The 27,659-nt window shown below is 44.2% G+C and overlaps 1 protein-coding gene across 7 annotated transcripts in view; it reads right to left on the bottom strand.

Annotated features, from left to right (window-relative positions):
• Positions 1-27,659, bottom strand: part of pleca (plectin a) — a 183,516-nt gene that overhangs the window by 9,777 nt on the left and 146,080 nt on the right. For 4 of the 7 annotated variants that reach the window (XM_075449162.1, XM_075449168.1, XM_075449164.1 and 1 more), the window contains 24 exons: positions 26,794-26,913; positions 26,600-26,695; positions 25,882-26,009; positions 25,277-25,370; positions 23,167-23,321; positions 20,563-20,899; positions 19,230-19,307; positions 18,949-19,110; positions 18,770-18,874; positions 18,594-18,689; positions 18,307-18,432; positions 17,952-18,104; positions 15,614-15,768; positions 15,416-15,542; positions 14,658-14,841; positions 14,498-14,518; positions 13,086-13,243; positions 12,824-13,002; positions 12,604-12,742; positions 10,571-10,927; positions 10,405-10,488; positions 8,943-9,047; positions 7,760-7,858; positions 325-3,672 (listed from right to left, as the gene is read on the bottom strand). In XM_075449162.1, coding sequence (XP_075305277.1) covers positions 325-3,672; positions 7,760-7,858; positions 8,943-9,047; positions 10,405-10,488; positions 10,571-10,927; positions 12,604-12,742; positions 12,824-13,002; positions 13,086-13,243; positions 14,498-14,518; positions 14,658-14,841; positions 15,416-15,542; positions 15,614-15,768; positions 17,952-18,104; positions 18,307-18,432; positions 18,594-18,689; positions 18,770-18,874; positions 18,949-19,110; positions 19,230-19,307; positions 20,563-20,899; positions 23,167-23,321; positions 25,277-25,370; positions 25,882-26,009; positions 26,600-26,695; positions 26,794-26,913 — 6,606 coding nt within the window. The remainder of the gene's footprint in view (positions 1-324; positions 3,673-7,759; positions 7,859-8,942; positions 9,048-10,404; positions 10,489-10,570; positions 10,928-12,603; positions 12,743-12,823; positions 13,003-13,085; positions 13,244-14,497; positions 14,519-14,657; positions 14,842-15,415; positions 15,543-15,613; positions 15,769-17,951; positions 18,105-18,306; positions 18,433-18,593; positions 18,690-18,769; positions 18,875-18,948; positions 19,111-19,229; positions 19,308-20,562; positions 20,900-23,166; positions 23,322-25,276; positions 25,371-25,881; positions 26,010-26,599; positions 26,696-26,793; positions 26,914-27,659) is intronic. The other 3 variants (XM_075449163.1, XM_075449167.1, XM_075449166.1) reach the window with 1 other exon arrangement.

Below are 27,659 nucleotides of genomic sequence, written 5' to 3'. Positions count from 1 at the left end.
TCATACAGCTTCATGTCAAAAGAGGCGAACTATCCCTTTAAATATGCTGGACATGCCTCCAGCTCACAGCTGCGGATGCAGGCCGGCTAACTGTCTCCTGGCTTTAGCCTCAAATTTGCATTGATGTTGATCACAGATTTCCCAATAATTGAAACTATTCCTTTAAGGATTTGTTAGTAACTATTAAATTTCATATAAACTGCAGGATTTTCCGCAGTTTACATGCAATGAGACAGCGGTTTCTTTTCCTCTGGGGTTAGTGTCTGTAACAGGATCTTGTTAAATGCAGGATTTCTACAGATTGACAGATTGGGGTCACAGTACCTGTTTAGATTTCCTCTGCAGGTCATCTGCATCCCTTTTCAGCTTCTCTCTCTCTTTCTCCAGGTCACTGATGGCTTTCTTTAGGTCGTCGGCCTCCCTGGTGCTCTGCAGCCTCTGCGTCTCCAGCTTCTGGACGACCACCTCCGTGGTCTGTTTCTCCATCTGCTGCAGAAGAGCTTTGGCTTCCTCGGCTTGCTTCCTGAACTTCTTGGCCTCCCCCTCAGCTCTCGCCTGGGCGTCGCTGAGCTCGTTCACCCTCAGCCTCAGCTTCTCCGCCTCGGCCTCGGCCTCCAGCTGCCTCCTCCGCTCCGCCTCCAGGGACTTCTGGAAACCCTCTGTCTCCTGGTCCAGGCGCTGCTGGATCTGTTGTTTGTCCTCCTGGAGTTTTTTGGCCTTCTCTTGGGCCTGGTCCTTCAGCTTCTGCAGCTTCTCTGCTTCAGCCCTGAGTTTGGTGGCCTCTTGGATGGCCTGCATCTTCTCCTTCAGCATCTTCTCCGCCAGCGCCCTCTGATCCGCCAGGTCGGACTCGGCCGCCTGCCTCTGCCTGGCCGCTTCTTCAGCCTCCACGCTGAGCCGAGCCGCTTCCTCTGCCAGCGCTTTCATCTTCTCCGCCTCGTCCAGCAGCAGTTTCTGGGTGTTGTCTTTGTCCTTCTGCATGAGGCGTCGGTTCTCCTCCTCGATCTTGAGTTTGACCTTGAGGAGCTCGTCCATCTGGGCCTTGACTTTGGACAGCTCGTCCTCCACCTGCGCCTTCTGCCTGACGGCATCGTTGACTTCACCTTTCACCCGCTGCAGCTCGGCGTCCAGCACCGCCTTCTGCTTGTCGGTCTCGTCCAGCTGCAGTTTGACCTTCGCCAGCTCCTTCTCCACCTGAGACCTCTGCTTCACGGCCTTTTCGGCCTCTTTCTTGTGCTTGGCCATCTCCGCGTCGGCCTGCTGCTTCTGCTTCAGCGCCGCCGCCTCCGCCTCCGCTCGCCTGGAGGCCTCCTGCTCCGCCTCCTTCCTCAGCCTCTCTGCATCTTTCTGAGCTTTGGCCTGCGTGGCGGCTTCATCCTCTGCAGCTTTTTTCATTTTCTCCGCTTCCTCCGCCTTCTGACGCAGCAAAGCGGCCTCTTTCTCCGCCTTCTCTTTGGCCTTCTCCGCGGCCTCGGCCAGCTTCTTGGCGTTTTTAAACTCGTCTTTCAGCTTCTCCTGAGCGAGGATGTCCTCTTTGTTCTTGCTGAGGACGTCCTGAGCTCTCTGCTCGGCGGCGCTGCACTTCTGCGCCGCCTCCTTGGCCAGGAGGACCTGCTTCTCCGCCTCCTTGTCCGCCTGGTCTTTGTGCTTATTCGCCTCGGCGGCTTTCTTTTTGAGCCGCTCGACCTCGTCCTGGGCGGCTCTGCATTGTCGCGCCGCCTCCTCCTCCGCCGCGGCGATCTTCTTCACCTTCTCCTCGGCCTCCTTCCTCTTCCTCTCCTCCTCCGCGGCCAGCTTTTTCAGCTTCTCCGCCTCTCCTTCGGCCTTCAGTTTGCTCCTCTGCGTCTCGTCTGCGACGCCCTTCAGTTTCTTTAGCTCCGCCTCCAAGCCGGCTTTCTCCTTCGACGCCTTCTCAAAGTTGATCCTGATGACGTGGATCTCCTCCTCCACCACCTTCTTCTGCATCAGAGTCTCCTCCACGATGGTTTTCTGTCTCCCCAGCTCAGAGTCCGAGGAGCTCTTCAGGTGGGTGATCTTCTCCACGATCTCCTGCTTGTGCTGAGCGGCTTGGTCCTCCAGCAGCTTCCTCTGGTAAGCCTCCTCCTCGGCTTTCCTCTTCAGCCTCTCGTTCTCGGCCTCTTTGGCCTTCAGGGCGATCTCCGCCTCCGTCTTCAGGCGCGTGGCCTCGTTGATGGCGGCCAGCTTTTCCTTGAGGATCTTCTCGGCCTCCGCCCTCTGCCTGGCCGCCTCTTCCTCCGCGGTCTGCCTCTGCTTCTTCGCCTCCTCCGACACCGACCGCAGCCGCGCCGCCTCCTCGGCGAGCTGCTTCATCTTCAGGGCTTCGGACTCCAGGAGCTGTTTGCTCTTTTCCGTTTTGGACAGCGTCTCCTTCTCGGCTTGGACCTTCATCTGCAGCAGGGCGTCCATCTCACCTCTGACCCGGGCCAGCTCCTCTTGGAGCTGCTTCCTCTGCTTCTCGGCGGCGCTCACCTCGTTTTTCAGGCGCTGGAGCTCGTTGTCCAGCAGGCTCCTCTGCTGCTCGGCGTGCTCAAAGTCGGCCTTTAAGCGAATGCATTCCTGCTCGGCGGAGAGTTTCTGCTGAGCGACTTGTTCTGCGAACGTCCTCTGCTTTTCCAGCTCGTCCTCGGCGTTCTCCTTCTGCTTGAGCGCCGCCTCCTCGGCCTTTCCCCTCTTCTTGGCGTCCCGCTCCGCCTCCAGCTTCTGCCGCTCCGCTTCCTCCTGAGCCTGACTCTTCTTCTGCGCTTCTTCCTCGGCTCGCAGCCTGAGGCGCAGCGCCTCGTTGGCCTTATGCCTCCACGTCTCCAGCTCTTTTTCCGCCTGCTCCCTGGCCCTGTTGGCCTCCTCCTGCTGTCTCCGGAGCGTTTCCGCCTCCTCCTGCAGCTGGAGGACGGTGCCCTTCTCTTTCTTGAGGGACTTCTCCAGTTCTGTCGCCTTTTGGTTGAACGACGTGGATCTGGTCTGCAGCTCCGTGGCGGCGGACTTCTGCGCCACCTCCTCCACCACCTTGATCTGCCGGATCTTTTCGTCCTCGGCCTGTTTCATGCGCCTCTCCGCCTCCTCGGCCTGCATTTTGAACTTCTGCAGCTCGTCCAGGGCTTTCTGCTTCTGCTTGGCTGCCTCTTTCTCCGCTTCGGATTTACGCTTCAGCTCGTCTTCAGCGTTCTTCTTTTTCTGGGTCTCCTCGGTCACCTGTTTGCGGAGCCTTTCGGCCTCCTCCTGAGCAGCTTTCCGGAGCTTCTCAGCCTCGGCGGCCTTGTCTCTGAGCTTCTGTAACTCGCTCTCAGACGTGGTTTTCTGCTTCATTGTCGTCTCTAACTGGACTCTGATGATGTGAATTTCTTCCTCGATCCTGGTGCGACTGATCAGAGCCTCCTCCAGCTGTTGACTCTTGGACTTGATCTCCTGCTCTGACAGACTCTTCAGCTGATGCAGCTCCTGCTGGATGTTCTGCTTCTGCTTCTCGGCGTCCACGGCGACATCTTGCCTCTTGTTGGCCTCTTCTTTCATCTTCAGTTTCAGCTCCGTGGCCTCTTGCTCTGCTTTGGCCACAGATTTAGCCTGAGCTTCGGCCAGCTGTTTCTGCTTGTCTAATTCAGCCTGTATCTCGGCCATTTTCCTCCTCTCCTCTTCTTTTAGTTTTTCAGAAGCTTTCTGTATTAGTAGAAGCAAAGAGGGAGTAAAGGGGAATTGAGAGACTGTTAAGAGGTGTTAGATAACTGAATATAATCTCAATATGAAAGGAGATACAACACATGTAGGTACATAAGGATGTAAATACATGATAAAATTATGCTGAGTATTAAAGGATACTCTCTACGGGACTATTTCAACTAGAGGGGGAATGTATTGTGAAATGCTTGTCATGTTCATTAAATGTATGGCACAAACACAGAATACTTCACAACACAGGGTGGCTACACTTTGATGTCATGCATCTGAAACATTAGAATTCACATTTATTTATATGGTCTACTATATTGTGGATATGTTATAAGAAACTGTATCACAAAAGCTTTCCGTGTTTTAATATCTTCAGGGTGTGATAGCTTGGTATGTTGCTACTGATGCATTTTGGCAAAACTCCTAATAAAGACACTTTCCAGATTGTTGCTAACTGAGGAGAAGCTAACCGAGGCGAAGCTAATCCAAAGATAAGCTAACAACGGAGAAGCTAACTGAAAGTGAAGCTAACTGAGGAGAAGCTAACTGAAGAGAAGCTAACTGAAAGATAAGCTAACTGAGGAGAAGCTAACTGAAAGTGAAGCTAACTGAGGAGAAGCTAACTGAAAGAGAAGGTAACTGAGGAGAAGCTAGCTGAAAGATAAGCTAACTGAAAGTGAAGCTAACTGAGGAGAAGCTAACTGAAAGACAAGCTAACTGAGGAGAAGCTAACTGAAAGAGAAGCTAACTGAGGAGAAGCTAACTGAAAGATAAGCTAACTGGGGAGAAGCTAACTGAAAGATAAGCTAACTGAAAGTGAAGCTAACTGAGGAGAAGCTAACTGAAAGACAAGCTAACTGAGGAGAAGCTAACTGAGGAGAAGCTAACTGAAAGTGAAGCTAACTGAGGGGAGGCTAACTGAGGAGAAGCTAACTGAAAGTGAAGCTAACTGAGGAGAAGCTAACTGAAAGATAGGCTAACTGACGGGAAGCTAACCGAGGAGAAGTTAACCGAGGCGAAGCTAATTGAGGAGAAGCTAACCGAAAGAGAAGCTAACCGAGGAGAAGCTAACCGAGGAGAAATCGGCAGGAATAAATAATCAGCAGCAAGCAAAAGGAAAACTGCAGCAGAGCTAAATTAAGAAAACATCAAACCACCCAGTAAATGAAATAAACTTTAAAATTAATTCACTGAAAGGATTTTCCACTGTTAAGGATTAGCATAGTGATGCAGCAAACACAGCATGATCTGATGGAACATGTAGCACAGAGTCAGTTGGGTGAAAAGACATAAAATCCACCAACAAGCCAACAAATTGGAAAACATAAAAACATGAGGCCTGTTTAATAAGAATGGCGTGTGTGTACAGGTGAATGAAACCAATGAGGAAGGTTCAACATTTTAGAAACCTGTCATATTGATGATGGAAAAGTTGTTGCTTTAACATTTAAACGAGACCTTTTACTTAATTAAGAGTTAATCAGCTGGTCTACGGACAGAAAATTATCAGCATCTATCAGCTATGAGTGTGTTTGAAATTATTTGAGATCCTTAAAGCAGAGCTTGGTAACCTTAAATAGAAGACTTGAACATTTAAATGAATAGAACTTGCAAGCCCCCCCCCTCTCTGCTGTGCTTCAGCTCTGCCTCCCTCTCTGCTGTACTTCAGCTCTGCATTTAAGCAGGTTTCTCAAATGCTGATAAATCCCTTCTAATTGCATGTAGCATGGTTTTACCCTCGGTGTTCTGGGCACCAAATTATAACCAGAACTAGTAAATACTACGAGCTCTGAGAGAACAAACCTATAACTAACACAACATAAACAAATGGCTTCACACTGCAGGCTGCGTTGGAAGAACATCTGAGATATTTACGCTAGTTTTTTGACTGGATTGGCAACGTTAGCTTCACCTATTGGGACTGAGAGGTAGCTGCCAACTGTCTTACCGGCAGTAAAATTACTCAATCTGTTCTCCTTTTTGTTTGAGAGTTGTTGCGGTCTGTTTCAGACACTTTCTGTAAAGAAAAACTGGGCCTCTTGCAGTCCCAAGCGTAGCATCGTGACATTAAAAACTAGCACGTACACCTGAGTGTTCGATTGCAGCTGAAACAACTGCGACTGACAAGGAAAACTCTTTCCCGCTGCCATCAAGTGCCAGATGTTTGCAGATGTTTGCAGAGTTTTTGATCAGTATTAGAAAGAACTCATAAAAAGGCTCAAATGGCTCCTCCTGGTTCTGACTGGTTGTTTCAGTCAAAAAAGGGGAATTTTTCCCTCAGTAGTGCCAACAGGAGCCGGATGAACTGGATTTCTTTCCACAGTTTGTCTGTCTCGAGCGTCGTCAGGACATAGTCACAGTTTCTTTGCTCGGACACCAGCTCGTCTGATAAAAGGCAAGTATTGCGACATAAACAACTAGATTCTCACAATAAAAATAACTCAGTCTAACGAGTGCCACACACAGGGATAATAAAGTTTTCTATCTTTGTCGAGCTATGCGTCATGGTTGGAAAATCTAACTGGGCAGTGCTAACTTTGTTTGTGCACTCCTAAGACATATTGGCTGTGTTCGAAACCGCATACTTCTCCTACTTCTCCTACTACTCATACTAACTGTTTGAGTTAGTATGCGAGTTTGAGTAAGCGAGAAGTTCCCGGATGCATCCTAGATTCTCCGAAATGTTGGGTATGCATCATGAGGTTACTACTCATACTCAAACTACCCAAGATGCAACGTAACGTGACGTCGCCGATCGTCAGTTCCTGTCAAAACGGCAGTTTCAAGTTAGCTACAACGAGGGTAGGTTCACTTCCTGTTTTCAAAACAAAAGCACCGATTGTATCGTAATGGCTTTCCCTATGATAAAAGGCAACGGGTATTTTATTTTAATAATAAAATAAAAAATAAAAGAATAAAAATAACCGGAAGTGCGTTGCTCACTGCGGCTAGCTTTAGTAGCGCCAAATTGTAAATAGCCGGTATTTTGTCAGATTTTCAACACGTTGGGCATCTAAACGACTACTTTCTCGCCTGAAAATGTTTCAAATGTTGCTAAAGTTTACAGAGTTTAGAGCTTAAGCGAAATCAGCTTCAGGTCGGCTGATTTTGGCTCGGGCAGGAGCGAAATGCATTGTGGGTAAACGCTCTGCATACTGTCTGATCGATGAGTATGTAGTATGTAGTATGTAGTATGTAGTATGTAGAATGTAGTATGTAGTATGCAGTTTGGAACACAGCCAATGGCTGAATAACAGAAGGAAAAACAAAGGCTCAATTGTTTTGACTTCATTCCTAAAACCAGAGCAAAGCAGGTATGTGCACACATTTGTTTGGGCTTGTAATGGTCTCACTGATATCCTGACATCAGCCAAACAGTCTCTGAAAATATGACTTAACTCGTTTTTTAACTATATTTTGAGTTTTCACATTTTATTTCAGCAGATTAATGGATCTTTTACAGGGAGCTGAATATTTATGAAAGATTTCTAAAGACTTGTGAACCTTCCCTTCACCACAAAAAGGGATCTGATGAGATGACAAATGAGGTGTTGAGCGAGAGGGTTGTTTTTAAATACCTTGTGCTTTGGGGTTAATTCATCTCTTAAGCGTGTGAATAATACTCATCAAGACAAAGCACTGGCAAGCAGGTCGAAAAGGATCAAACACAACAGAAAGTTAGAAAAGAAGGGGAAATAAAATGAAGTGTCAGAGAAGGCAGGAAGCAGACCTGAAGCCTTCCAACCACACGTGTGGGGGGGTTTAAGAAGCAAGTACCAAAGAAAAAAGGCAAAAAGCAGTTGAGATATTTTTAATGTGACTGAATTTCTGAGGTTGAATCACTTTAACAGACTATGTGACATGGTTTCACTCAGTACAAAGTGTAGGAGAATGAGAGACATACAGTATACTGTGCTGGGGATGTGATGTGCTGCAGAAACCAGGAGGAAACGGTTTGCTTCACCACTGTGCAACGTCCAAAGAAGACGTCTCTCAGAGACAGAATCCTAACTTTGGAGCTCGGCTATTAGCCGACAGAGGCCTTATGCACCTGTGTTTGCTGTGAGTTCGCACTTACCTCGTCTTCCTCCAGGCGGCGCTGTGTGTCCGTGATGAATTTAATGTACTGGCTTGTGAGCGTCATCAGCTCACTATAGCGGGTCCTCAGAGTAACGTACTGAAACAGATTCAAAGACAGAGCAGATTAAATAGATGCAGAGATTCACTGAAACGTGTTCAAACATGGCCATAAACCCAGATTATAAGGTTAAAAACAGAGTTTGTTCAGTTCTGGGCCTCTTTAAAGTGAATATCTGCAGATGTTTCCATGGTAACAGCTGCAGAGATTCACTGAAACATGTTCAAACATGAATCTAAACCCAGAATCTGAGGCAGAACCAGAGTTAGTTCAGTTCTGAACAGCTTTACAGTGAATATCTGCAGATGTTTCCAAGGTAACAGCTGCAGAGATCCACTGAAACATGTTCAAACATGAACATAAACCCAGAATCTGAGGCAGAACCAGAGTTAGCAGTTTAATTATTTAATTTATATTAATTGTTCCATAATTAGTCATTAGATTATAACTTATATTCCTTTTTTAAGCTTTATTTAATCTTATTTACTTTTTCTTGATGTTGAATAACATATAATTCTTATTATTGTCTGTTTTTTTCCTACTTTTAGACGTGATAACATACATGATTTGGGATTAGGATTTTTTTTTAAACTGAATTTCCTATATTAATTTGACTCTTTTGGTAACTGAAAGCAGTTTTAACGTAAATGTACAAAAAAGTTGAAACTATGAAGCTGTTTTTCACAGATTCAGCTAAAGAAATGGGAACAAATGATGTGTCTCTGTGACAGGCTGCTGGGAACAAAGTGCTTAAAGATCCAGTTTAAAATGGCTTCTTTGCTAAGTTGTCTGTTCTGTGTGGGCACAACACTGGTTCATCCCTTGAGTTAGGAGCCTTTTTCCTGCCTGAATGATTCATAGCTCAGAGTTAAGTGGCTTAACAAAGTAAAAATGGACTGAAAATGAGTGAAAAAGCAGAAAAACTCTGAAAGACCTTCAGGAAGCTGGAGAACTGTTTTTTTCCTGCCTTTACATCAGACATAGTTTGAAACGCTAAAGGACTGCAAAGGGACAGCAGCCTTAATGGTATCTATCAACTGAATACAAAGAAGGGAAACAGCTGATCAATCAGCGGATGTACAGAGATGACTCAAGCTTTGCTCGGTCTGTGTTTGTTACCAACCTCCTGGATGATGTCATCAGATGCACACTCCATTTTGGGCTTTTTAAGAGGAGATGCTATCGGATCCTGGAGGGCTTTGTATGTCAGGATCAGGAGCTCGTAATCCTTCATGAAAAGAAAAGAAAAAAAATTCAGTAGAGAACTAAACATAGTCTGTGTCATAGTCTGCAGTATGTAGTATGCAGTATGTAGTATGCAGTATGTAGTATGTAGTATGCAGTATGCAGTATGTAGTATGCAATATGGAAGTATGGAAGTATGTAGTATGTAGTATGCAGTATGTAGTATGCAGTATGTAGTATGTAGTATGCAGTATGCAGTATGCAGTATGTAGTATGCAGTATGTAGTATGTAGATGTAGTATGCAGTATGTAGTATGTAGTATGCAGTATGCAGTATGTAGTATGCAATATGGAAGTATGGAAGTATGTAGTATGTAGTATGCAGTATGTAGTATGTAGTATGTAGTATGCGGTATGTAGTATGTAGTATGTAGTATGCAGTATGCAGTATGTAGTATGTAGTATGCAATATGGAAGTATGGAAGTATGTAGTATGTAGTATGCAGTATGTAGTATGTAGTATGTAGTATGCGGTATGTAGTATGTAGTATGCAGTATGCAGTATGTAGTATGCAATATGGAAGTATGGAAGTATGTAGTATGTAGTATGCAGTATGTAGTATGTAGTATGTAGTATGCGGTATGTAGTATGCAGTATGTAGTATGTAGTATGCAGTATGCAGTATGTAGTATGCAATATGGAAGTATGGAAGTATGTAGTATGTAGTATGCAGTATGTAGTATGTAGTATGTAGTATGTAGTATGCGGTATGTAGTATGTAGTATGTAGTATGCAGTATGTAGTATGCAATATGGAAGTATGGAAGCATGTAGTATGTAGTATGCAGTATGTAGTATGTAGTATGCAGTATGCAGTATGCAATATGGAAGTATGGAAGTATGTAGTATGTAGTATGTAGTATGCAGTATGTAGTATGCAGTATGTAGTATGTAGTATGTAGTATGCAGTATGCAGTATGCAATATGGAAGTATGGAAGTATGTAGTATGTAGTATGTAGTATGCAGTATGCAATATGGAAGTATGGAAGTATGAAGTATGTAGTATGCAGTATGCAGTATGTAGTATGCAGTATGCAATATGGAAGTATGCAGTATGTAGTATGCAATATGGAAGTATGGAAGTATGTAGTATGTAGTATGTAGTATGCTGTATGCAGTATGTAGTATGCAATATGGAAGTATGGAAGTATGGAAGTATGGAAGTATGTAGTATGTAGTATTGCAGTTAGCAATATGGAAGTATGGAAGTATGTAGTATGTAGTATGTAGTATGCAGTATGTAGTATGCAATATGGAAGTATGGAAGTATGTAGTATGTAGTATGCGGCTTCGAACACAGCCCTTCTTTTGAGGTAACGTTGCATTTATCCGTGCTCACCTTGACAGAATCGATGTAAGCTTTTGCATTTTTCTGGCAGTCTTCAATGTCGTCCTTGTTCTTCTCGATTTCTTCCAGGAGTGCCTGCAACAGTAAAGCAGGTCATATTTTACGCTCAGCGGCCACACGAATGCGGCTCTTTTCCTCTCCGTGCCTCCTACGTTACCTTCTCTTCTGCCAGCTGCTCCATCAGAGCCTTGCTGCCGCCGATCGGGACGGCTTGGATCTTCTCCTGCCTCTGCCGCGCTTCTCCCAGCCAGCGGATCAGCCACTCGTACCGCTCGTGGTACGACTTCATTTTGCGCCCGAGCAGGTCGAGCTCCCGCTGCCTCAGGTCGATCTGCGCGAACACGGCCTGCCAGCGCTCCAGCAGGCTGCCGACCAGCTGGCGGTGATGCTCCAGCTCGGCGTCGCGCTCGCTGTGGATCCTCGTCATCTTGTCGTTGATGGACGTCGCCCTCTTCAGCTCGTCCAGCAGGCGGTCGAATATCACCTGATCGGCCTCTGCTTCAGCACGCAGCGACTGTCAGACAAAAGGAGAGAGAAACACCATCAGTGGCGAAATAAAGAGCGACTGCAGAGAGTGAATAACTCAGAGGGAAGCTTTCAACTGGTAGGTCAAAGCTTTTTATTGTGTTTTTATTTAAGATATATTCTGGAGTGGTATTCTAAAGCATGCATCATCTGTGACCTGAAGATTGTTTTGTGTGGAGCTTGTGTTGCATTATAGGTGGTTTTAATGCTGGAGTTTTATTGACTGAGCTGAAAAAGCAATTGATCTGACCACACCTTCACCTCTTCTCACCAGCTTGTGGAGATGAGCGCCGGTGATAAGAAATAGACACCGGGTGCGCTCACGGATGGACGGATGAATATAAGGTGGTAGGTTGGACACAGAAGAGAGAGGAAAAAGAAAGGAATGACAGCAGAAGTACAGTAGGGCTGTGTTCGAAACCGCCTACTTCTCCTACTACTCCCACTACTCATACTAACTTTAACTTTTTTTAAGTTCCCGGATGCATACTAGATTCTCCGAAATGTTGGGTATGCATCATGAGGTTACTACTCATACTCAAACTACCCAAGATGCAACGTAACTTTACCTCGCCGATCGTAATTTCCTGTCAAAACGGCAGTTTCAAGTTAGCTACAACGAGGGTAGGTTCACTTCCTGTTTTCAAAACAAAAGCACCAATAGTATCGTGATGGCTTTCCCTATGATAAAAGGCAACGGGTATTTTATTTTTGTGAAAATAACCGGAAGTGCGTTGCTCACTGCGGCTAGCTTTTGTAGCGCCGAATTCGTGGGAACAAAATTGTAAATAGCCGGTATTTTGTCAGGTTTTCAACACGTTGGGGATCTAAACGACTACTTTCTCGCCTGAAAATGATTCAAATGTTGCTAAAGTTATATATTTACAGAGTTTAGAGCTTAAGCGAAATCAGCTTCAAGCCGGCTGATTTCGGCTCAGGCAGGAGCGAAATGCATTGTGGGTAAATGCTCTGCATACTGTCTGATCGAATGAGTATGCAGTATGGAAGTATGTAGTATGTAGTAGGCGGTTTCGAACACAGCCTAGGACCGGCAAAGGGGGAACCAATGAGAGGAAGGACAGCAGCAGGACAGTAGGACCGGTAAGGGGGAACGGGAGTGGAAGGAAAACGACGACACATTCGCTGGTGCCGAATGAGTAAAACTGGAGCCGGCCGTCGGCTTTGCGGATCCGAGCAGGTGTTCTATCCCAGGACGGCGGCGAGGTGGAGAGGACAAGAACTTATCACAACGGCCTGTGTTAAGTTGATAAAGGAAAGTACTTCCTCCCTCTCTTAAGTGTTCAATGTATTTGTCCTTTGTATTGTTGCTGGAAGCTAGTGCTCCACGGGCCTGGCCACTTGGCGTATGATTGGGCACTGGACCTTGAAGCCCATTTGAAGACTCCTTGGGCCGTTGACTGCTGCACTTTATTTGTTTAGCCTCTTTTTATCCTCTTTTATTTGTTATATTTTAATGGTCTTAACCTTTGGCTTTTTATTATTTTTGATCGGCGCATTTTATTGTTTTTTTTTTAGCCTGTTGCTTATTTGGTTTTAGTCTGTGAACCTCAAATTTCTGTGGCTTCCCATTCCTCGACAGTGGAATCTCTGCTGGTGTCACTTATCTACGATATTTTAATTTTGGACCGCGTGTGACATGGCTACCTTCAGCTGGCTGCGCCGGTCCTCCACCTCCTTCTCGTCAGCCGGCACTTTACTGACGTCACGCAGACGACTCTCGTAGCTCTTCAGCGAGTCCTCCGCGTCTTTAGTGTTTCTGATCACGACATCTATGGTCTTCAGCCTGAAAAGCAACAGGTTTATGATTCAGATAAAAAGTCCCGGCTGAGGATCAGCAGGCTGTCAGAGAACCTCAAAGTCTCACTTGTCCAAATAGACGGAGGAGAGGCCGTAAACGTGCTCCATCTTCTTCAAGGTGATGTCCAGTTCGGAGCGCAGCATGGGGGCGGAGCTGGACTGCTGAGGGGACGCCAGGACCTCCTCCGTCTTCTCCGCTATGGAGCTCAGGTCTTTCTTCAAGCCCTCCAGCTCTGACTGGACTTTCTGTGACAAAAAGAAACATGAGCATGACTGTTGGAAAGGCTTTTCCCCCGAGCATCCGCCTTCAGAAGCTGCCGTGACGCTACCATCTGGTCCGCGGTCTTCAGGGCGCAGGCCTTCAGCGGCTCCTTGTCCACCGGCTGGCGGAGCCGCGTCACGGTCCGGGTCTCGCAGCCCTCCAGCCTCAGACGGAGGTCTTTGATCTTCGTCAGGTAGGTCTTGCACACGGACTCGTCTTGCTCCCCTGGTTGGAGCAAAAAAAACACGTTGGAACACAATTTGTCTTTGTTGAAAAGAAAGTAAAGGAAATCTTATCAAACAACTGCACAAATATATGTTAAATATGTTAAATCATTTGTATTCTGGTTCAACTGCAGCCAAACTGAAGCCATTTGGAAGAACTGATCCAATACTTTTTGCTTCTTCATGCTTAAGTGTTAATTCATCATTTCATTGATTTTTTTATTCATTCACTGAGTAAATCAGCTGCCATGAAACATGCACAAAGACAAGAATATGACAATAAGTGATGTTAGATTGAACACCAAAATCAGTGAGGATGATGAGAATGATTGCGTTAAAAGTAGGGCTGGGCGAGTTAATTATTGAACTCCTATAAATATTTTATCGCGCATTAATGCAGGTTTTATTATTTATTTTATTTTATTTATTTTTTGTGCCTTTAATGGAAAGTTCAGAGAGACAGGAAGCAGGGGGCAGAGAGAGGGGGAACGACATGCAGCACAGGGCCGTCCGATACGGGACTCAAACCGGGCGGGGCCAGCTGCAGCGAGGACTATAGCCTCTGTACATGGGGCGCCTGCTCAACCCACTACGCCACGGACCACCCCTGTTTTATTATTTATTTAATTATTGTAAAAGTCTGTTGCTCAGAGGCTTTTATTTTGTAAAAGTCTGTTGCTCACAGGCTTTTATTTTGTAAAAGTCTGTTGCTGTCTGCTGTGGAACCGGAAAAGAAAGTAATCGGCGGATCCACCAAACATGGAGAAGGGTACGGAACTTTTACTCAGACATTTTCATTTTAAAGTTGTTCCAGACGGCGGAGTCGACAGAACCAAAGTCATCTGTAAACACTGCCAAGTTGAATTGTCTTCTCAGCGTAGTAGTTCCAGTCTAAAATATCACTTAAAGGCAAAACACACAACTGATAGCAGCAAGTCATTCAAGGAAACAGACAGTGGAGCGAGGCTTCTACATAAAAACTACAGAAAGATGCTGATGTTAAAAGTGTGTTTGCACAACAAATGTTATGGCACTTTCATTCATATGGCAGCACATTTAAAATAAAACTAAATGCTAAAAGCTATACGCTACTTTTGGATTCATTTTTGGATTTTGCGTACAAATGCGATTAATCGTGATTAATCAGGGAAATCATGTGATTAATTAGATTAAAAATGTTAAAAGGCCAAGTTAAAAGTGTGAAATTCAGCAATTCCAAAGCTCTCACCGCACACCGGCCACTTTGACACCTTACCTGCACCGGGAGGCACGGAGCCTGCAAGGTGAATCCAACAGTCAATGTCACGCACAAACTCACATGATGGAATGACAACACAAACTGTAAAGAAAAGTGGCGCGTAACGATGTTTCAGGCCGCGTTTGTGGCGGCGGAAGACGGTAAGCAAACGGCTTACCTTGCTCTGCAGAGCTGACCATGGTGTGGTAGTGCTGGTTGGCTCGGTTGTAGTTGGACTCCACCTGCATGCGGTCCTCCGCCCCGAACATCAGCGAGTCCGGGCTGTCTCTCAGGAAGTCCTGGTAGTGCTGCTCCAGGTTCCTCAGAGCCAGGCGGTACTCATCCACCCTCAGAGTCTTAAACTGCACAAGGGAACAGGAAGATGCGTGAGATACGAACCCTGTCTCCAGAAAGGTGCGACTGAACCTGATGCATCAACACACTCAGTAAAAGCCGAACAAATGACCCGTTTCACTCAGAAACTACCTCCTCCCTGCATCGAGTTAAACAGAAAACACCACAGGCATCAGGCACGTTCCCTGCTGTTATGTTGGTACCATTCTACACATCATCTCTTGGTTCTGTCATCCACTCCAATAACTTTTCCTACCACAGCTATGCAGATGACACCCAACTGATTCTGTCTTTTCCCCCTTCTGACACCCTCTGAGGACATCACCTGTTTCGTCCCAGCTCCTTACACACTTATTTGTTTCCTAAACTGTCTTTTTTCTCCCATGTGTCTCGGTACCTAACTTACCGCACTTACTCTAGCACTAGTTATTCTCTCAGCTGTTTGGTTTTGGAAGGAAATGCACTTATGATTTCTTGGGACCTGAAGTTCTTTTGCCTACCGATGTGGAACACACTTATTGTGAGTCGCTTTGGATAAAAGCGTCTGCAGAATGACCGCAATGTAATGTAAATGTAATGTACCATGGTGACGTTCCAGGTGTTGATGATGTGGATATCTCTCATCAGGTATTGCCAGGATAAGAGGCTCCTCAGGTCCACAAACATGGTCTGCCACATGGTCTGCAGCCTCTGCAGGTTTCCGTCCAGTCTGAGGAAGGATGGAGGAGGTTAGTTCCTGCCCATCTGTGCGTTTCGGTTTCAGCCGGGTGTTAATCTTACCCGGCGACGCTGTTCACGGCGTCCTTATTGGTGGGTGGAACCAGGAAGCAGATGGATGGCACGGACGACTCGCTGCCTCTGTCGTTGAGCACCCTCCACTTGTAGGGCTGCGAGTTGTTCAGCAGAGCGCACTCGTCTCCTTTGTGGACCGTGATCTGCATGAGGACGAGAGCAGACGCTCGTGTCCAAACTGGTCTAACGCAGACGTTCGGTTAAGAATGTGTCGAACAAAGACAGATTTATTCAAACCTGGACTCTCTTTATAGAGTTTATTGAGAACATATCTCTCACCTGACATCGCTCTAGCGTGCCAGCCTTTGCATATATAGAATGACCAGCTGGATCTATGTAACAGATAGGATTACTTTATGAGAGTCTACATATGCTAGGTGTTTATTTATGTATCTATTTTCTTCTTTTGGGTGGATCGGATGTATATGTACTTGCGAGTATGCAATTATAAATGGGTACATGTGTATATGCGCTGGAAAAAATGCCCCTCCAAAAATAAGTAAAAAAACAACAAATAAAAGACGTTTTTGCTTGAAATAAGCAAAAAAAAATCTGCCAATGGAACTAGTGAAAATCGGCTTGTCAAGATTTCTTGAAATAAAATGTGATATTTAGGACTTTTGAGATAAAAGTGATCTTGAAATTAGCTTAAAGGGATACAAGGTAGTTTAGCGGCAGTATAGCGATCTCTATTGGTCAAACTGAAATTCTACACTGTCGTAAAAATGCCCACCTGTACACACCCACTAACTAAACAACGTGGCGAATGCTGCCGTTGTGTTATTTAGTCAGTGCAGTTAGGTCATCTGATTCACAAGTGTAGACTGCCCACGTAAGATACTATAATCAGAGATTTTCTGAAGAGAGAACTCAAGATAATATTTTATAATACTGTTGCTGGAGGAAGTGGCCGGGGACAGGGACGTCTGGGTTTCTCTGCTCAGACTGCTGCCCCCGCGACCCGATCCCCGGACAAGCGGAAGATAATGGATGTATGGATGGACTGTTGCTGATCTTGAATGGGATTCTTCCCTCATCATGGTGTATTCGTGGAGTGATTCCTTTGTATTAGCAGACACTTACAAAAGTTACATCTGAGACAGATGTGCGCAGGCACTACCAACACACGCCGCAATAAACGCAGACTAGCTCTACACTATTCCGATTACAATCACAAATTAATCAATTTTCATTTGTAGATAACAATTCTTGTTCGGATCAAAACGCTATTCTTATTATAATCAGGTCAGTCCGTGTATTTCTGAAGCCAGGCTACGTCTCGAACTCAGGAGGAATTAGAGCACCATCATCACCTGTCTCTTTACGATCTAAAACGCAGGTCAGACACTATGGTAGATGAACAAGATCACGCTTGGAGAAATTTCACAAAGATGGGAAGTGCCAACATCGAACGTTTCATATTCAGTCTGTGAAAGGCAGAATATGAAACGCTTGGTGTTGGCTCTTCAACGCAAGCAAACACATAGCCTACAACTACAGCTAGCATACAGTACCTAGCTAAGTGCCGTAAACACAAACGACTCTTCTCACGCATCACGACACTTCAGAAGCGGGTCGCTCCTGCCGAAGTTACATATGGGATTTTCAGCATACAGACCCCTGTTGGGAGCGAGACAGGCTTCATTCGCTTACCATTGACTTGTTTAACCTTTGGTAAACTCCTGAAGGCTATAATTTTAAGTGAAAATGCTACCTAGTGCTCCTTTAAAAACCTCTTCAAATGTCAAAAAAAGCTTGTTTCATTTGATATGTGACTCAAAACAATTTGTTTTCAAGACTTTTTCATTTAACAAGATATTCCAGATGTATTGTCTTCAAACAAGTCCCTATATCTGGCTGAAATGGTACTTGTTAGGCAGTTGTGTCTTATATTAAGTGTAATGAGATATTTTGACTAGAAATGAGACAAATGTACTTGGTAAGACTTTGATTTTTTCCAGTGTGTCTGTATACTTTTGTATGTATAAGCATGGATATATTTATGTGGGCTTGTGTGCACATGTATGGTTATATGTGCGTGAGTATGAGTGCATCAATGTAACTAGGAATATGCAGGTGTAAGAACATGTTTTGTTTTTTTTGGATTGAAAGTAGGCATATTGTATGTGTGAGTTTACTTGTTTAAGAAGATGCAGTTTTTGTTTGTTTTGTTGTTGTTGGGTTGTTTTTTGGCCTTGTGGGAGTGGGTGGGTGGGATTGGTGTATTGTTTTGTGTTCTGTAAATTGAAAAAGGTCTATAAATAAAGTGCTTAAAAAAAAAAGAAAAAAGAATGCGTGGAACAAACAGGGACGTTCTGGTGTCTACCTCCATCTGTTTGAAGTCGCAGACCGCCTGGATGGGCTGCTTCCCCTTTATCGGACTCGCAGGGTTCCGCGGTTTCAGCTGGATGATGGTCTTGGCCCTCCGCTTCAGGCCTTCCAGGTGAGTCTTAAACTCAGTCAGCTGCTCTTTCTCATCCTGGGATGAACACACAGGTAGGAGTGAGTCATAGAAACGTAATCTGGTGTCTAATTCTGACTGGAAACCAGGTTTGTAAGGTCTGAACTGAGCTTTTTTCTGCCATGAAGGAAGAGCAAACGAGCTTTCTGATGGAGGAGAAGCCCCCACAGATTTAATTACCAGTGCAAACTGCAACATGAGCAAATGTGAACAGACTCACAGCAGCGTCCTGCAGCAGGTCTTCCAGCCGGGTGACCGTGACGGAGCGGTCGCAGGTGTACTTCCTCTTCATCGTCTCCTGCACCTTTTTCAGCTTCTCATCCGCCTCCTTCACGTCCGCGAAGAACTGATGAAGAAGAAGAAAATGTGAGAATTCAAACTGACCTCAGACAAAAAACACATAGCTTTACTGAAGATATTGAAGTCTGTGGATAAATCTGTGGATAAATCTGTGGATAAACGAGCGTCTGAACTGAATATTCTTCAGGGATAAGTTGCTGAACGCACCTGGTAGTAGGTGGTGTTTTCTTTCAGGTGGGTTTCGATGCAGCAGCACAGCTGCAGGATCCAACTCCACTGGGTCTGCAGAGCTGCAGTGAAGGCCTGAGGAGGAGATTCTGACGGTTATACCAGGCTTTCTACAACATAAACTCCTGCACAGTGTGTGGACCGCAGAGTCTCACCTCTATCGTCTTCCTGGCCGGGTGTCCGTCTCTCAGCAGCTTGTCTCCTGTGGCCTGGACACCGTTCATCTTCTTCTCCCTGAGCTCCAACTCTCTCATCAAACCCTGCAGCACAAAAGCAGCATCAGCATCACCGTCTTCACAGCTGTAAGCCCACGGGAACATAGTTATTACCCTACCGAGTAGTTCTCCTTCTTGGACGCCATGTTGGGGTTCTTGTCGCTCCAGTCGTAGTTGACCTCCTCCTCTTCTTTCTCATTCAGCCACATCAGCTCTTTGGTTGCTGCGCTGACGAAGGTGTGAAGCTCCACTAAGTAGCGCAGACGGGCCTTTGAAGCATTCTGCAACCACACAGGTGACAAAATGTCAACCATCTCAGCTTACACAGGGGCTCAAATTCAAGAATGAATCACTTGAGTCTGAAAAATCAGCCATATTTGCTTTTTTTTCCGTCTCTTACCAGAAGCTTTCCGTACTGCAGCTCCAGCTTTCCCAGATATTCGCGGTATGCAGCTTTACTGACGGGTGAAATCTGACTCTGGAGCAGTAACACACATGAGAAACGGGACGATCAGGCAGCCATTCACTGATAAATCTGCTCAAAAGAGTTCAATATGCACATAAAACTGATTGTTTTGATGCACAAACAGCATTTAAATATAGCTGCAAGCAGCGATGGGGGGGCCTAGCAGCATGGCACAATAGGCAAGGCTTGGGCTGCTCAGGAAGGCGTCATGAGTCCATGCACCAAGTTTGGCTTTGATGCATCAATGCATCGCAGAGATACGGCCTAACGTCCTGTTTGGGCGTCGGTGTAGAGTTTGATTGGCTGCTACGGGCAAACGGAAGCGAAATAAAAAAATCCACATGATAACTTTTGTGCAATTGGTCTAAGATTCTATGTGCCAAGTCCCGTGAAAATCGGACAATCTGCGTGGCCTGAAATGCTTTTTGAAGGTTTTCGATTCAATTCAAAATGGCGGAAAATCCAATATGGCACAAATGACGTCATGAGTTGCATTGACCTCGTCTGCATCCAGGGATTCCATTGGTACCTCATTTGTCAAGTTTGGACAAACGGGTCCAAAGATATGAGCAAAAATGCCTTTTTGCTACATATAGCGCCACCTATAGGCCAAACGTCGCCAGACTTCTTGGGCCTCTCACCGTAGTGGTCATGAGTCGGCGTTAGAAGTTTGAAGTCATAACATCCAATGGTTGCCAAGATATGGCCTCACTTCCGGGTTGGCGGCGTCATCACCGAGTTTGATTGGCTTTTATGGAAAAACGGAAGCGTAATTAAAAATTCCACAAGATAACTTTTAGTCTGAAGATTCTATGTGCCAAGTCTCGTGAAAATCGGACAATCTGTGTGACCTGAAATGCTTTTTTAAGGTTTGCAATAAAATTCAAAATGCCGGAAAATCTAGTCAGACGCAAATTTACATCATAGGACGTCATTCGACTCGTAATGATCCAAGGATTCCAACAATGTCTCATTTGTAAAATTTGGACCATGGAGTCCAAAGTTATTAGGCTGAATGCACTTTGAACTTTGACGTGTTGGTGGCGCTAGAGAGTAGACTCTTGGGGCATGAAAATTCTTGACTTTGACTTAGGCAATTTGCTGATTACGTGTGCCAAATTTCACAACTTTTTACCGTAGCGTTCATGGGGCTGCCATAGACTTCAATTCGCTGCTAGGCCCCCAATGACAGTAAAACGGGCGATGTGGGCGTGGCCTCAGAGTCGGAGCCAGACTAACGTGCCCTCTGCTCCAGCTGTGTTTTTACCTCATCAGCCTTGGCGCGCTCTATTTTGGAGCGGAACTCCTCCACGGACTGGTGAAGGCCTCGGTGGCTGCCCAGCTGGGACTCCACGTTGGGCAGGTCGGAGCCCCACTCGCCCTCGTCCACCCGCCGCTGGTTCTCCTCCACCCAGCCCAGCAGGTCGTGGACGTAGCGCAGGGTAACCTCGTCCAGCTCGGGCCGCACCCTGGTGGCGGACTGCTGCAGCACCTGCACGCTGTGGACCTGGGTCATGGGGATCTGCGTGGTGGTCACGCCCGACTTCAGGCGCAGGTTGTACTCGCTGCGCAGGTTTACAAGCCTCTCGTGGAGGCGGTACACTCTGCAGATGGAAGAAAATGTGGTGAATATTGGTCCTCAAATATTTGGATTGTTAGTGGGACAAAACAATAAGCGGATTTAATGGGTTCTCTTTAGGGCTGGGAAACGATTACAATTTTTAATCTAATTAATTGCATGATTACATGATTGATCGCGATTAATCGCAGACCAAAACCAGTGAGATCCTGGTCCATGTAAGTTTAAGCTTAGCTCTTTAAGCTACTTTAACGGTGATTCTGAGGTTATAAAATCAGGATTTTATTAGAGCAGAGCGACCGTCTGGAAACGCTTAAAGTGAGTCTTAATGGGCGGATTTTCAGTCCCAGTTTCTGCCTAAAGAAACAGAAAAATATGTGAATGAAAGCAGCTTTAATGGAAAATTTAGCTGGATTAATAAACACTTTACTGTTTAAATTAGGGCTGGGCAACGATTAAAATGTTTAATCTAATTTATCACATGATTTCCCTGATTAATCACGATTAATCGCATTTGTACGCAAAATCCAAAAAATGGATTCAAAAGTAGTGTATATCTTTTAGCATTTAGTTTTATTTAAAATGTGCTGCCATATGAATGAAAGTGCCATAACATTTGTTGTGCAAACACACTTTTAACATCAGCATCTTTCTGTAGTTTTTATGTAGAAGCCTCGCTCCACTGTCTGTTTCCTTGAATGACTTGCTGCTATCAGTTGTGTGTTTTGCCTTTAAAGCAATACTATGTAACTTCTCAAAAAGCCCATTATGGAGCTCCCCCTACAGGCTGTTCCGAGAGCAACTCTAGTCCGGTCTCTTGCTTTGTTGGAATCTCTCTTTCTCTTCCTTGCTTCATCAGTCAACGTCTTCTTCTGTTTCTTCGGTGCCTCTGTCATGATGATCGTACTGACAATGTTGCGCTAGCTTAGCCATATACCTGGGAGCGTGAGAGGGGTCTATTTGTTTTTGCGGTAGGTGTGCCAGAAAGCAAGTCGAAGTACTTCCGCTCAGCTCCCGGGCCGGTCCAGCAAAGTTACATAGCGCAGTTATTCCAACTCAGACCCCCGAAGGGCATAGGAGACAGGCCAATCGTAATATTAAAACTCATTCTAGGCGCACAATTTTTTTCAAACTGTTATTTTAAGGTAGAAATGTTACATAGTTTTACTTTAAGTGATATTTTAGACTGGAACGGTGAAAAGACAATTCAACTTGGCTGTAAATGCAGAAGTTTTTTTTAAATTTATTTCATATTTTTAAACAAGTACATGGAAAAGGAAGTATGTTAACGTAGGATGATGATGGATAAATATATGAATAGAATAGGGTTAATTGTTATATTGTAATTTAATTAGTATATGGTATATACGGTATATATTTATTTATGGGGATAGTTATATATATATATTCATATTTACATTTATATTTACAAGGACATGTGTGTAGTATATATCTAGTTTTGTGATTATATATTTATTTTTATTACTTATTTAGGAAGTGTATATATGGCATATATTTCTATAGGTGTATTGTAGTTAGGGTATTTACAAACTGAAGAGTAGTTAAAAAGGGGTGGGAAACTAAAAAAGTATTGTACTTCTTCCCATTCCTTTTTTGAACAATGTGCGGGGTTTTGTTATGTATCAGCACTTTATGTGATTGAATTTAAAAAATGATTTTTTTTCATTTCTATTTTCTTTCTTTTGTATGTACAAATAGTTACATACATTTTCTTTTTTATACATGTTCGAAAATAAAAATCTATCTATCAATCAATCAATCAAAATTTATTTTGAAATACGTGCTTCTATGTTGAAACAAGTAAAACAGGAAGTAGCGCCGGTTAGCTCTGTGAGCTTCACACAGAGACCGAGGAGCACCTGTAGCGGTGATGTCCAACTTTAAAATTAAAATGGCCGAGTAAAAGTTCCGTACCCTTCTCCATGTTTGGTGGATCCGCCGATTACTTTCTTTTCCGGTTCCACAGCAACAGACTTTTACAATAATAAAACCTGCGTTAATGCGCGATAAAATATTTATCAGCGTTAAATAATTAATAAGTTAACGCGACAATAACGGGTTAACTCGCCCAGCCCTAATTATCTTCATCAATTTTCCATTAAAATCATTATTCTCACATACAGAAAGCAACAATCACAATCTTCTTCCACCTTACCTGGAAGCATTATCGATTAAATACAGAATTTAGACTTTAGAATATAGAATTCATGACTCATTAGAAAAAACAGAGGAAACAGTTGTAAAAAGTCTGACGGATGAATGTTTCTGCACCTTCGATACATTTGCTCAGCTTGGAGGTGGCGTCCATCTTTGAGCAGCTGGACATCGTTGAAGAGGAAGCGAATCATTCCTTCTGCTTTCTCCAGGTCCGCCTCCACCTCTGCTGTGTGCTGAGCAGGTTTCCCTGCGCTCATCATCCTCACGTCCTGCGGCACACGGATAAAGAAGAGGTTCACATACTTTACAGGCATATCTTATTCTTTTGAGCTACAGTTTCTTTATCAGTCGTCAGTGTTTTTTAACCATCTAAATATCCTCAAACATTTCCCAGCAGCTCAGTAAAAGCTACGCTGGATTTTTACTCCGCATCTGCATCAGATTGTCACATTAACTCGGCCCGTAGAGCCCAGACTCTGGCTACGTGCCCACGACAACGCTCTGAAGCATAAACGCAGATGTCTGTTTTTTTCCTCCACAATTTATCTGCGCTCTCACGAGCGCTTGGGGGTGGATATCTGTCTATCCATGGGAACAGGGAAAACGTATAAAACTCAAAAAACTTGCAGTTTGCTGATGTAGTATGCACGCCCCGGACGTAGGTGGCAGTAGCAACAATACCTTTGGTATTGTTATACGAGTTATTTTGTTATATATTAATAAATATGAGAAATGCCTGTTTTGTGGCTACTTCCTCCGCGTCAGTTGGAAGAAAATGGCGAAGCGCGGCGGCAACAACAGTACGCCTTCAAACTTTGTTTGGACAGATGATGAGCTCCTGTTGCTCCTGAACACGACACTGAACTACAAAGCCAGGAAGGCAGTGGATAATGTGGATTGGGAGAGTGTCTAAAATAAATATAGTGAGATATGCGAGTCGTTTATGGAGAACTACCCACTTAACGTGTGCAAAAAACGCACTTCTGCGTTTTGAACTGTTCTTACGGCGACGAGAGGTTGGATCGTTTTCAAGATCTCCACTCTGGAGGGCGTTTGCGTTTTCTCCGTTTTGAACTCCTAAAAACGCCGTCGCCGTGTGAAAGATAGGCACATCTGTCGAAATGTTCTGCGTTTATCTGTCGTTACCGTTGTTGTGGGCACGTAGCCTCTGTTGCAACACGCATGTTAAAAATAACTGATGCAGAACACAGCATTCGGTTTTATTAAGGGTGGGCAACGATTAAAATGTTTAATCTAATTAATCACGTGATTTCCCTGATTAATCGCGATTAATCGCATTTGTACGCAAAATCCAAAAATGAATCCAAAAGTAGTGAATAGCTTTTAGCATTTAGTTTTATTTTAAATGTGCTGCCATATGAATGAAAGTGCCATAACATTTGTTGTGCAAACACACATTTAACATCAGCATCTTTCTGTAGTTTTTATGTAGAAGCCTCGCTCCACTGTCTGTTTCCTTGAATGACTTGCTGCTATCAGTTGTGTGTTTTGCCTTTAAGTAATATTTTAGACTGGAACTGCTACGAAAAAATCTGCCAATGGAACTAGTGAAAATCGGCTTGTCAAGATTTCTTGAAATAAAATGTGATCTTTGGGACTTTTGAGATAAAAGTGATCTTGAAATTAGCTTAAAAACCTCTTCAAATGAAAAAAAAGCTTGTTTCATATGAAATATGACTCAAAACAAGATGTTTTCAAGACTTTTTCACTTAACAAGATATTCCAGATGTATTGTCTTCAAACAAGTCCCTATATCTGGCTGAAATAGAACTTGTTAGGCAGTTGTGTCTTATATTAAGTGTAATGAGATATTTTGACTAGAAATGAGACAAATATACTTGGTAAGATTTAGATTTTTTCCAGTATTTTCATGGTCAGTTTGTTTCTGACTCTTCAAACGGAGAGAAAAAAGGCAGAATGGCCCTTTAATTTTCTTATTAAACAGCTTGGTCTGCTCTGATTGGTCAAAAATCAGTCAGTTGCTCATTTTCTGTTTGAATTGTTACCACAGGAGCTGTTTTACACAAGTATTATCCAGATGTTACATGATGATGTCATCCAGCTGAGAATAAACAGCGTCTTCTGGCCAGAAGAAGTCTGTTTAGAGTGGATGTTTTAGCTCTGCAGACATTTTCTTTGCACAGGGGGGTGGTGCATGAAAAGCACAATTTGGCTTTTTTTAAAGTAAATCTTTGAGCCTCACCGACTGCAGCAGCGTCTCCGCCTGGTTGAGCTGCTCCTCACACACTCCCGACTCCATCTGGACTTTACTGACAATCCTCTGAAGTCGCTCCAGCCTAAAGGAGGAGGAAGGGGTGGGGTCAGAGATCAAAAAGCACTTCAAACAAACCACCTGCTCGGCTCAAAGTGTTTCAGATAAACGTGTGAAAACATCCCCACTCACTCCGTCCTCGAGCGGAACAGATACTGATACCCCTGATGCATGAAAGCCATGATGCGGCTCCTTCTAACGGCTCCGTCCTCACAGATGATTCAACTTTCTCCACTTCTGGAGCCAGACAACTCCGAGGCTACGCCCTGCCCAGCATGTGATTAAGAGCATGCTGAGTGACTATCAGGGGACCGTATTTTTCTGTTGCCATGGTGTCATGTGTTTCCCTCGATCTAATTTTTTTATTTCCTACCCCACAAAGCAAACTCTCCATTTTAATGTTGTTACCAATGTGGAGATGAGTCATCCTCATTGGTCAAACAGGAACAGGCTGAACTGAATGCTTTGTGGTTTCTCTGAGCGTTTGCTTTAGCAACGGAGAGCATGTGATGAGGTTGGCTTTGTGTCCTAGTTACCGCTCGAACTCGGTCCGGAGGAGGCGCTCTCTTTCCAGGATGGCGACGTGCAGACGACCCCACTCCTTCTCCACGTCGAAAGGATGGTAACCAGGGGGCACTTTGACCTGACCAGCCTGGACCGCACCCTGAAGAAGAAGAACCGCCGAGTTAATCTGTACTTTTTCACCTCCGATAACCGATATCTGAGGTCTATTATCGGTAACAAACAGTAAGTTTCATTGCGTGGAAAAGACTGGGATCATTCTTTTGTGCAAGACAACATCAGACTTGACTTAATTACTTTCTTTTCCGGTTCGAAAACAGACAGCAACAGACTTTTACAAAATAAAAGCCTGTGAGCAACAGACTTAAAAATAAAATAAATAATAAAACCTGTGCGAATGTGCGATAAAATATTTGTCGAGTTAACTTGAGTTAACACGTTATTATTGCGTTAACTCGAGTTAACTCGTTAATTATTTAACGCCCAGCCCTGATATAAATGTGCATCAGTAAAACAATCTTAACCATAAAAATATAACAAGTGTAACTGGTTCAGTTCAGTGCAATTAGGGATTCAAAATCCAATATAAAACAAAATATTAGATAATAAAGGAGCTGAAATTTAGATTCGGATCGGCCAATTGTCACTGATATCCAATCCAAATATCGGATTGGTGCGTCCCTAATCGGTACGTAAGTTTGTTCAACTTGAATCATTTGCAGGGAAAAGTACCTCAAAGGACTTGAAGATGTGTTTGGAGCGGTTCTTGTCCGATTCCTTTGCAGGAAGCTCAGTCTCCTTGAACTTCAGAAACTGGCGCCACAGAACCTGCAGATGAAAAACGAGACGAAAGATTTCACTGTCAGCCTCTCCCGTCGCCATCTGCCCGGTTGTTTTCAGGCTGAAGATGAGATGATTCCAGTCACCTCAATCTCCTCGTAGCTGGTGGGAAACTTCCTCTCCTCAAAGACGAGGATGTGGTGCCGGATCCACTGCAGCAGCAGGGTCACCACCTCGTAGTACTCCTGCCAGCGCAGCTCCAGCTCCTGAAGCACAGGTGCACAGATGTTAAAAGTTTACCAGTTTCCTAGGTTACAGCAACTAAACTGTAATTTAAACTGAGACCCCAAGACTAAACCTTTGCGGATGCTGCTTTTAAACTCAATCCTGACACCCTCACCTGTCAGCAGGTAACCTGCTGGTTTATTTTATTTTTTTATTTATTTATTTTATTATTATTATTATTATTATTCGTTAGTAGTAGTATTTTTATTAGAATTAGCATTATTATTGTTGTTGTCGATATACAATCATTGTAAATATTAATAATTGAGCTACTTGACTGATTTCATTTCCCCCCATTGGGGGATGAATAAAGTATTTTTCTATTGTATTGTATTGTATTGTATTGTATTGTATTCTATATGGCTCAACTGGTCCCATTTTTAAATGGTTACTGTGTCAGAAAACATCTGCTATTCTGTTATCGAGGTGGTGAAAAATGGATTAAAAAGGCCATGAAAAGGACATTTATATGTGTTCAGAGAATATAAAGCCAGCAGAGCTCTTAGATCCAAGGACTCAGGTCAGCTGGTCCAGTCCAGAGTCCAGACTAAACATGGAGAAGCAGCATTTAGCTGTTATGCTGCAAACAAGTGGAACAAACTGCCAGTGGAGATTAAACTTTCACCAAATGGAGACATTTTTAAATCCAGGTTAAAAACATTTCTTTTCTCATGTGTCGATGCATGAAATCTGCACGATTTCTTTGAACTTATCTGGACTGTTGCTT

This window comes from Odontesthes bonariensis, chromosome 18, assembly GCF_027942865.1.
Source record: "Odontesthes bonariensis isolate fOdoBon6 chromosome 18, fOdoBon6.hap1, whole genome shotgun sequence".
In the NCBI taxonomy this organism is placed as follows: Eukaryota; Metazoa; Chordata; class Actinopteri; order Atheriniformes; family Atherinopsidae; genus Odontesthes; species Odontesthes bonariensis.
Note: the sequence above shows the minus strand (reverse complement) of the source record. Positions and strands in the feature narration are given on the sequence as shown.